Source organism: Schistosoma mansoni (assembly GCF_000237925.1).
Source record: "Schistosoma mansoni, WGS project CABG00000000 data, supercontig 0013, strain Puerto Rico, whole genome shotgun sequence".
NCBI lineage: Eukaryota > Metazoa > Platyhelminthes > Trematoda > Strigeidida > Schistosomatidae > Schistosoma > Schistosoma mansoni.
This window is the reverse complement of record NW_017386025.1, coordinates 1611899-1623065: the sequence shown is the minus strand read 5'-3', so window position 1 is coordinate 1623065 and position 11167 is coordinate 1611899. Positions and strand designations below refer to the sequence as shown.

Below are 11167 nucleotides of genomic sequence, written 5' to 3'. Positions count from 1 at the left end.
AACCATGCATCCCGACCGTAACAACGAACGATATGATGACTTAGAAAAGGAATATGCATCTTCCTAGGAGTTCGAGGAGAAGGATAATTTATATATGACGAGTTTATTTGTCGTTGTTCCCACAACTATAGAAGACCCTGGTAAATTCATTAAATATGTGAAGTTCAACTATACTTATAAATAATTTTTCCCATAAACTACTCATTGACAAAAGCTGTTTTTTGATTGTCTAAGAACTGACTGAAAATTCGTCATAGTTGTCACGACCTCGTCCCTATACTATACTCTTACCAAATATGCTATTATACTTAGTATTTATCACTAATATATATGCATTGATAGCTCACTATTTGTAGAAGATACTCATCTTTTCGCTTTAAATGTAGTTTACGTGTGATATTTAATTGATTATGGGTGCTGAAAACATTTCATGATTAGCTGAGATCTATGTGTAAGAAGTTGATTGGGAAATATCAAACTTTTTAGTTTTGTACTTCTCTGCTGTTTGATTCATTAAGACTTGATTTTAGTTGTATTCAAATACAGTATAGAAACTAGTTTAGGTAATTTGTATTCTAAAAATTTATTTTCAGGTCATATCATTTGTTCGATTAAAGATTTGAAGCGATTTAATCGTCAATCAATCGAAAATATTGAACAAACTAGTACCTTTTTGGATAATAAACTGAAACTTGAAATTGTAATTTTACAATGAATGAATGACTTGTCCGAATTATCTGACAAAATATTTAAAGGTCTGTACTTAAATCCAGATACAATAATATAAATTGGATTGGTCAATCTTGAAGGATTTGAACGTTTTGCACGTGATAGGCTATGTGATTGGAGAACTAGTAAATATGGTCTATACATTAACAAGCTTCTATATGACGAAATCAATAATTTATACAATAGTCACTAACACGAACATATTAGTCGGTGTAAAAATATATTTCATAGAGACATTGTTTTGAAAAAAACATCGTTCTAGTCACAACTTTGGTTGTAACGATAAAATCGCCGTAACGTGAGTAAACATTTAGTTGTATTTGTTATTTCCAGTTTTTACGTGTACTTAGTGGTTACTCAATATTCGTAGAATTTGTTTGTCACGGACTTATTTCAGTAAGGGTAGCATTAAAAACTAGGGAACACTAGATAGGTATTCGTTGTACTGTAAGATTTCTCACCACTACCTACCCATAACTTTGCTCGCCGCAAAGCTTGAAAGTTTTTCGTTTTATCCCTATCAGGGTAACTATTGAGCACTACTGAAAAATTCCATGCTTGAATGAAACAGTTGTTTGATAATTTCTGATTTTCAGTGGTACATCAAGTTAGATAAATCTGTGACGAATATACTCTAAAGATGAAAATAATCTCCACGAAACTAATTCATCAAAACTCGCTATTTCATTTGTTTAGACTCTTTTCATTTCGTAGTAGAGCTAGATATTTGAAAACATCAAATTTTTCATTGACAGTTGGAAGTTCAAGAGAATTGTTAGTCTAATCCTCGAGTATCATGTAAATATGTTCACATTCGCTACTAAAAGACAACAAGTTTAGTTACGGGATGCTATGGGAATCGATGACTTATTGGATAACACTTATCATTTAGTGTTTTACGTTTGTTTTGTTGATTAAAGCATTTTCTTGTACGCTTTGATAGCGGTTAATTGATTATTCTTAAGATCACCTCTGTTTTCGTGTAATCATTGAGAATGATCAACTGATCCCAAAATAAAAGCCTACAATTACGATCTTTTGTCTTCATTCTTATGTAAATATGACGAATTGAACCGATGCACGTATGTACCAGGTTTTATGTCTCTCATATATGTATGTAATATCTGTTATGATTTGACTAAAATTTATCTATAGATGATGACTAAAAGTGGAATATAGGACTAGCACTTCGTCTTGTCTGGGATTCGTCATTTGGATGCACCTGGATCCTAGAATTGATGTTTACTCCTAGACTAGAACCCGATACCGTTCGCTCCAAACGTCGCAGCGTTATCTGCTTAGCCACTGAGTTCAGATTATCGTTGTGTTGTGAAATGGGGTGAATTCTAATTCATATCCATTAGTAATTTAAAGCTCTCGATTGATCTTTGGGACTGCAGTTAGTCAGTTGACGTGTCTCTGCTTAAAAATGTTCGTGACTTAATGGTAATATCGAGGCAGTGCGCACAGAATGCATATGTGCTGGTAAGAGATTCATCTATTACAGTCCCAGACATCATAGGAAGAATCAATACAACAGATATAAATGAATTAACAATATATTGGTTTTTTTATGAATAGTAGCAAAAATTAGTCAACAAGTAAATAACTTCATTTAGCAGATTGTTAGTACTAGATGTTTCTGGAAAAGTCCAGAAAAATATTAGTCGCCTTTAGATTTACCCTGTATATATTATTCCAACTCAATGTAGATTATTTGTCCCACGGATTTGAAATAGCAAGAATGATCATTATGGTTAAATCTTGTTTGATTAGTTAATGAATGATCTAGAAAACTCAAATTCTACAATTTGTAGTGCCGCGATTCGTTAATTGTTTACTTCGATAACCGTTATGATTCTAATCTTAACGGTGCGTAAAATCAGAAGACAAAGGATAGCAGCAACTACAGTTTATTGTCAAATAACTCAGGTCAGAAAGTTAACAACACCTGAGCGAATAATAACGAGCGAGTGAACAGGCGAATAAGCGAAGGAAGCGAACGAGGCGGAAATGACATGCAGTGGAGATGGCTGGTAAGCCAACTCGAGAGCGAAGCGAAAGATAATGCGTATTGGAGATGGCTGGGAAGCCAACTCAATTTAAGCAAGCGTTAATCAACATTTATAGTCGGACAAAAATGAGTGACAGACATATGATGAATAAGATACGAAGTGTACACATATATGCTCATATAAAAGTATAGTCAAGGTTAATAAGCAAATGATTAACAAGATCAAAAGATGACTCAATGTACAGGTGAATTGGCTTGGCCAGCAACTAGAATAAAGTATATGGGCTTAACATATACACCGATACTACAAATTATGTACACTTAAGACGAATTTAAATGATTTTTTTTCGTTTTAATGTTATGCATAATGTATAGAAATGGGTGACATTTCGCTACATAAAACCATTTAGTTTGTTGAATAGTTGTCCTGTCATTTGACATCCAATCATTAAGGATCTGTACGTTAACTATTGAGTTTTCATAACTATTTATCACCTAGTCATCCTATTCATTTTAATTTATAGCAATCGATCCCAATGTACATGGTGTTTTCTTCATTGTAACATAGGTATCACTTTACATGAACGATTTAATCAGCATATTGACTGTTAGGAATGAATTCGTTTGAGTTGGTTTTATGTAGAAGATAATTGTATGAATTTTAAAGATTAGTAAACCATTTCACAATTGACTTCTTGAAATCCACAGGATTGTGAAATGAAAGTTTTAAATGTGTAGTTTATCTAGTAATCAGTCTTCCTTGGTCTATTTATGATGCCCTAAAACTGAACATTTCTGATTGTATTCAATGATTTACTATCATAAACAAGTTAATTACTTACTTACTTACTTACTTACGCCTGTTACCCCTCGTCGAGGAGCATAGGCCGCTCACCAGCATTCTCCATCTAACTCTGTCCTGAACCTTCCTTTCCAGTTCTTTCCAGTTGCTATTCATCCTTTTCATATCTGCTTCTATTTCCCGGCGTAATGTGTTCTTTGGCCTTCCTCTTTTCCGCTTCCCTTCCGGATTCCAAGTTAGGGATTGAGTCGTGATGGACATTGGTGATTTCCTTAATGTATGTCCGATACACTTCCATCGTCTTTTCCTAATTTCCTCTTCAGCTGGAAGCTGACTTGTCCTCTCCCATAAAACGCTGTTGCTGATAGTATCCGGCCAATGGATGTTGAGTATTTTGCGTAGACAACTATTTATAAATACTTGTACCTTCCTGATGATGGTCGTAGTAGTTCTCCACGTTTCAGCTCCATACAGTAGGACTGTCTTGACGTTCGTATTAAAGATTCTGACCTTGAAATTGGTTGAGAGTTGTTTTGAGTTCCATATGTTCTTCAATTGTAGAAATGCTGCCCTTGCTTTACCAATCCTCGCCTTTACATCTGCATCCGATCCTCCTTGTTTATCAACGATGCTCCCCAGGTACTTGAATGTTTCCACCTCTTCCAGAGTTTCGCCATCAAGTGTGATTGGGTTGGTGTTCTCCGTGTTGCATTTGAGAATCTTGCTTTTTCCTTTGTGAATGTGGAGGCCTATCGATGCGGAGGCTGCTGCTACATTTGCTGTCTTCATCTGCATTTGTTCGTGTGTATGAGAGAGGAGGGCTAGGTCATCTGCGAAGTCCAAATCATCTAATTGATTCTGAGCTGTCCATTGTATTCCGTATTTCCCCTCAGATGTCGAATTCTTCATAATCCAGTCAATCACTAGAAGGAAGAGGAATGGGGAGAGTAGACAGCCTTGTCTGACTCCGGTCCTTACTGGAAATGCATCTGTCAGCTGTCCTCCATGCACCACTTTGCACTGTAGTCCATCGTATGAGTTTTGGATAATGTTGACAATCTTTTCAGGAACTCCATAGTGTCGAAGAAGTTTCCATAGTGTTCTCCTATCCACGCTGTCAAACGCCTTCTCATAGTCGATGAAGCTGACGTATAGTGATGAGTTCCACTCAACTGATTGTTCAACGATGATCCGTAGTGTCGCAATCTGGTCTGTGCACGACCTATCCTTACGGAATCCGGCCTGATGATCCCTAAGTTCGGCGTCTACTGCGTCTTTCATCCGATTCAGCAGCACTCTGTTGAAAACTTTTCCTGGTACTGATAACAAACTGATGCCTCTGTAGTTCTCACATTTGTTCATATCTCCTTTCTTTGGTATCTTGATGAGATATCCTTCTTTCCAGTCCATTGGCACTTGTTCCTCTTCCCAAATCTTCTTGAATAGAAGGTGAAGCATGTTTGCAGTTATTTCAATGTCTGACTTCAGTGCTTCTGCTGGTATATTGTCAGGTCCTGCCGCCTTCCCACTTTTGATTTGTCTGATGGCCATCTTGACTTCTTCGATCGTTGGTGGAGTGACATCTATTGGAAGGTCAGTGTGGGCTGCTTCGATGTTCGGTGGATTCAATGGGGCTGGTCTATTCAGCAGTTCGTCGAAGTATTCTGCCCATCTTTTCCTCTGTTCTTGAATCTCAGTGATTGTCTTTCCTTCTTTGTCCTTGACTGGTCTCTCTTGTTTACTATATCTTCCTGCCAATTTCTTCGTTGTATCATATAGTTGTTTCATATTCCCTTCTCTTGCAGCTTTTTCCGCCGCCGTTGCTAGTTCTCCCATGTATTTCTGCTTGTCGACCTTAATGCTTTTTTTCACTTCCTTGTTTGCTTCTGCGTAGTCTGCTTGTGCCTTGACTTTCTCTGCTCGTGTTCGGCTGTTGTTAATTGCTAGTTTCTTGTTCTTCCTTTCTTGAATTTTGTCCAGGGTTCCCATAGAGATCCATTCCTCGTGATGATGCTTCTTAGGACCAAGAACCTCCTGACACGTTGAAGTTAGTGCTTCTCTGATCCCTTTCCAGTTGTCCTCCAAAGTAGTTTCTTGTTCATTCAGTAGATCCTGTAGAGCCTGGAACCTGTTGTTGAGAGTTATCTTGAATTCATGGAGCTTGTCGGTATCTCGAAGGAAGGCTGTATTGAACCTTTGTAGTGCTGTTTGTTCAGTTGTCCAGTGTTTCTTTAGCTTCAGTTTCATCTTGGCCGCAACCAGGTGGTGATCTGAAGCTATGTCAGCTCCTCTCCGGGTTCTCACATCTTCCATTGATCTTCGGAATTTTTTGTTGATACAGATGTGATCTATCTGGTTCTCTGTGGTTTGGTCCGGTGAGATCCATGTAGCTTTGTGTATGCGCTTGTGTGGGAATATTGTGCCGCCTATAACCAGTTTGTTGAATGCACATAGGTTTGCAAGTCTCTCCCCATTTTCATTTCTCTCTCCTAATCCATGTCGTCCAATTACATCTTCATATCCTGTGTTGTCCACTCCAACTTTAGCATTTAGATCCCCCATCAGGATGGTGAGGTCCTTTTGTGAGCACTTCTCTATAATTGATTGCAGCCTTTCATAGAACTGATCTTTATCATCGTCGTTGCTGTCATTGGTGGGTGCATAACATTGGATAATGTTCATTGTGATCCCCTCCTTCTTTGTTCTGAATGATGCTTTGATTATCCTGGGTCCATGAGATTCTCATCCTACAAGTGCATTTCGTGCTTCTTTGGACAGCATTAGAGCAACTCCTTGAGTGTGTGGAGCATTTTCCCCTTCGTGACCGGAGTACAACAGCATCTCTCCTGTACCTAGCCTTTGTTGTCCAGTTTGTGTCCAATGGGTTTCGCTGATTCCGAGTACTGCCAAGTTGTATCTCCTCATTTCCATTGCTATTTGGCTGGTCTTTCCTGTCTCGCACATTGTCCGGACGTTCCATGTACCTATAAAGAGTGTTGCTCTGGTTGTTAGAAGGTGCATCGGTCTCATGACTTCCGAAGAATTTCGGCTTTCATCATGAGACGTCATAATTATTCCTTCAACTCCGCTGGCAGAGTTTAAATGGTTTGAATTATTTTTTCTGGTAAGCGTTTTTTAGCGAGTTAGCTTTTCTACGGGATGGGGTCGCTAACCCCATGCCCAACCCTCCTCCTTTACCCGGGCTTGGGACCGGCAGTAACTCTAGAAGAGCTACAGGCGGAGTTAAACAAGTTAATTATAAGATATAAAATGTTTGATAACTAAAGTTTTAATTAATGCGACAGCAAAAAATTTCTTTGATGACTGCAAAACTCATTTAAAAACAGAATGTTTCTCTGTTTTCTGTACATGTTTAACACTAAGTTACATTATTCTTTTTCAATTAACAAGTTACCCATTTAATGTGAGTGATAGGCTTATAAATGGGTTCAATCATCCTAAGATTTGTGAAAATTTGCCAAAGCTTCAGTGCATTAATGTAAACTAAAGATTGATTGATATTTGGTCAGTGTCCCGATGTAAAACATAATAGTTGTATGAATCCGTACTTTGGTTATTGTTAAGTTTAAAATGAAATTGAGCATGGACTAACAGAAACGAAACACCAATATATGACACTTGATATTAAGTATTAACAGGCAGTGTTTGAGAAACTTTGTTTAATGCTCGTGGATTCTTGTCAAAAGGGGATACCTGCAGCTTTAAAATTCACTCTAGGTTTGGTATTTGTATCAACCTTTCCAAAACTCGTTTAAGTAATCAATAAATAATTAGTTTTTTCAAAGTTCTACATATATCTTTTTGAAATTCACCATATATGGTATGGATTATGTTAACTGCTTTCTAAATGAACTTTGTAAATCTACTGCTTGGATACTTGTTACTGAATTTCTAGTCACTCCCTATAACCCAAAACTACTTAAACATTTCAACTCAAACACTAAAAAGGGCGCGAAATATGAATAAAAGCCTAACAACAAAGTCAGTTCATATACAGAAAATCAAGTTTATTTTTGGGTTTTCCGACGACTTTGATCTTCTAGAGACTCTTGGAAATATACTAAATCTGACGGCAACACAAGTAGTTGTTGCATAAATCTTCATTTCTTTAAATGTTTATGGGAAGCTTCTATTTAGTTCTGATTGAGTAAAATGTTCCCAACTTTTATCTGGACATTTATAAACTTCTTCAAGGGGAATTTATAGAATCTCAACATATATTAGATTTTATTTTAGATTTAAAAGGTTATACTTTGTGTTATTTTGACTATATAACTTTATTTTTTATGTATATAGAATATTTCTATTGATGGCTAAATTTGGTAAAAGTGTACAAATCCCACTATCATGGATTCCACAAAGTAATGGAAACTATCCAGAAAATGCTATTTCTGTTGGTGATGGTGTTTTTGTTGTTCGATCTAGGTTTATAAACGAAATACTTCCTGGAAAGCTTGTACCTAAACAAGGAAAATGTTATTGCTCTCACGGAGGTGACGAAATAGAGTTAACAGAATATGAAGTTCTATGTGATACTTCATTGAGTGAACTTGGGAAAGGGTAAGTGTTCACATTTTAATGTAAATAATTCTTATGATGGGTATGTAAAACTAGTATGCGTATATAAAATTTATATAATTTTTACTATACCACTACGAACACGAAATTTCATGGAAAGATTTCTTTTCTATCGATCTGTTATGAATCTGGATGAGAAACTTAGTAGGTTCAATTCATTGTGAAATTTAGAACAGTCTTCTATCCTGAAGGCATACTGACACAAATTAGAACATGAAGTCATATCTTATAGATTATAATCACACTTAGTCGGTCGATCTCCAAAGGACATGCTAAGATAAAAAAGGGATATATATATATGCGTTTGAACGGTCCCGAGAATGAAATAATTGAAAAGAAAATTCTTTTATTGAACCAAAGTTTTGTATTTACTACACTTCAGTCAACTTACCCACAGCCGGTGGGAGATTCAAAGGGAATAAGGTTACGGTATTAAAAGCAAGGGTTTATAATGAATTTACGGAAGAAGCTGCTAGTGCGTTCTCGAACCATCCATTAACACTGATTGACTGAAAGGAAACCAGTCAAGACAATCAATACGCGGTTGTCTGGATTCTATCTTTCCAAGAGTTTTCCATTATCCTGTGATAAAGTAATAACAGTTTGTAGACATATAGAAGTAACCTGTTTTAATGTTTATAATTCAAAAGAGATTTGAAAAAAATACCTCATTATTATTTTTACCACTTATTACCAAAATAGATATGAATGGGTAAAATCTTCTAATGGGGAATACCCAAAACATGCAATTATTGCTGGATTCGGTTCTGATGGGAAACCACTCTATATTGCGAAAGGATACGTTGAAGATAATATATGCGTTGGAAAGGTGAGGAAAAGGATCACATTTAATTTCATAATAATAATTATAACAATGAAACTAAAGTCCATACCTTTAAAAAGCTATTTCATTCCGTCTTGAGTAAGTAAATTGAGTCTTTCTCTTTCAGTATGGTTGCTTTAAAGGTAATGTTATTTTTGGCTATAAGTTTCAAGATGTTCATCGTTTGCTAGTAACATTCGAATTTTTTGTTCTTTGAATTAGTGATTTGGTTTGTTTAGAAACGATTGATCACTGAGTGATGACTAGTTTCATGTTTGACAAATTTTTTGATGCTGGTCGAATTCTATCAAGCTGTAATGTGATCACTAATCTAAGTAAATCGACATTGTGTGAACTACGTCTTAATGTTAGGCGGTTAAAGAAAGTCAGCAGGGATCCCTGGACATGTTTTTTGATAAAATTCGACTAACAATTTGTCGTAAGCAAAAATGAAATCAGTCATTACTTAACGATCAGTCAGTTGTAAATATCTCAGCCTCATAATAGGTTAGCCGAAGTTCGAATGGCTTAGTGGTAACACCTCGGACAATCAAGTTGGATGACGTTGATTTGAATCCACTATTTACCGTAACTTTACAGGTACGCCTGAATAAAGGACTGTAACTAGCAATAGGTCTTAGACGAGAAGGGTTTCATGTTGACAACCCCTAACTACTTGACATATCAATTGATTAAGGTGGTGGTTAAAGCCAGACGACAAAATGTTTTACAACATGGTTGATATTTTTCAGGAAAATATATCTTGAAGGACATAATTATTTACAACTCCTAATCAAGAGTGCAAATTATTTAGTGAAGGGAAATATTATACACACGTATTCGTTACAGATCGGTCTCAGTTGGAAGATCGAATCAAGAAGGATTGGGACTCAATGGGAGTGCCTACTCATGATGGGATTCAGGATCCTCAGGTCTTATGACAAACGCTTAACCATTAGGACCACTGGGTTCAATAACTTACATTCCTAACTTAGTTCAATTCGTTATACTGCGCGACCCTGTCATTGATGGATAAGTGCGTCAATTATCACATGTCTGTACTCCACTGTTCACAGTGGCTAGGGTCCTACCCATAGGAGGGATGAGTACGTCATCAAGTGCTCCTTGGCTTTCAATGGTGCCAAAATCGAGATCTATCCGAGAAGGTGATAACTTACAAAATTAAACTAATCTCCAAAAATACTCTTCAAAGAAAATAACATGTTATGATTGTCTAATCTTTGGTACTGAACGTCTTCTATAGATTTAGTTTGAAATGTGAACACTGAATTTTTCATTATAATTAGTGTACGATAATGAAAATCAAGATTGTTTGAGTTGAGATTTTAGACTTGATTCAGTCAACAGTTATTGTACTTTGTTTTGATTGTACCTGAGTTATTACATATTCGGTGATCAAGTGTATTTTAGAGAGTATATTTAAATTAGTTTCCAAAGCAATGTCTATTATCACCTTTTTTAAATCGTCTTTTAGTTACATGAAGGTCATAAAAGTGCCTATATGCCATGGGGTGGACGGGAGAATGCGATTCCAGAATATGAAGTACTTGTATGGAAAAAGAAATAAAAATTAAATGATGTTGCATCCTCATTAAATAAAATAACAGTTCTTTTTAATTTTTGAATCGAAAAGTGTTTTTTTCTCGCTTCCGTTGTGAGCTATGGGCTGATGTGTTGTACGGGTTTTTAGTACTTTTTAATGTTCACATATAGAAATGCTTATTCAAGATCAGTTTATCTGTCTGAACAGATTTAAATCGTCACTGTCATGCGATAATTATCATGATCGTAGTATATGACAATTTGTAATTTACTGATCAGTTATGATAGTAACGAAAACCTTTTCTATTAAGTAGTTAAAGATAAACGATAGATATTCCTGAACTTTGGTTTCGTACTAACTGACACTCATCAGTACGATATATCTATCTATCCATAGTTTTGATGGAAACTGGTACTTTCCGTTAATTTCCCAATATTATTTAACATCACAGTCTTGTGGAAATTTATTTCATAATGACCGAAGACAAATCAATGCTTGTTTACTCACGTATTTTATATGACTTTATAGGACTATTTTACTTAGTATTTGTTTAAACAAAAATAGATCAGAAGGGGTGTTGTGGAGATTTCAGTATTTTCTTAGTTGAAATCATGAGTCAATTGAAGCTAGACCACC

General features: G+C 36.0%; 1 protein-coding gene across 1 annotated transcript; it reads left to right on the top strand.

Annotated features, from left to right (window-relative positions):
- Window positions 1–922: 922 nt before the first annotated feature.
- On the top strand, window positions 923–10611 carry Smp_083240 (hypothetical protein). Its single transcript, XM_018790867.1, has 4 exons — window positions 923–1027; window positions 7863–8126; window positions 8847–8973; window positions 10463–10611. Exons 2-4 carry the CDS (start codon window positions 7876–7878, stop codon window positions 10553–10555), a joined length of 471 nt encoding a protein of 156 aa, XP_018645883.1. The 5' UTR covers window positions 923–1027; window positions 7863–7875; the 3' UTR covers window positions 10556–10611.
- The last annotated feature ends 556 nt before the right edge of the window (window positions 10612–11167 follow it).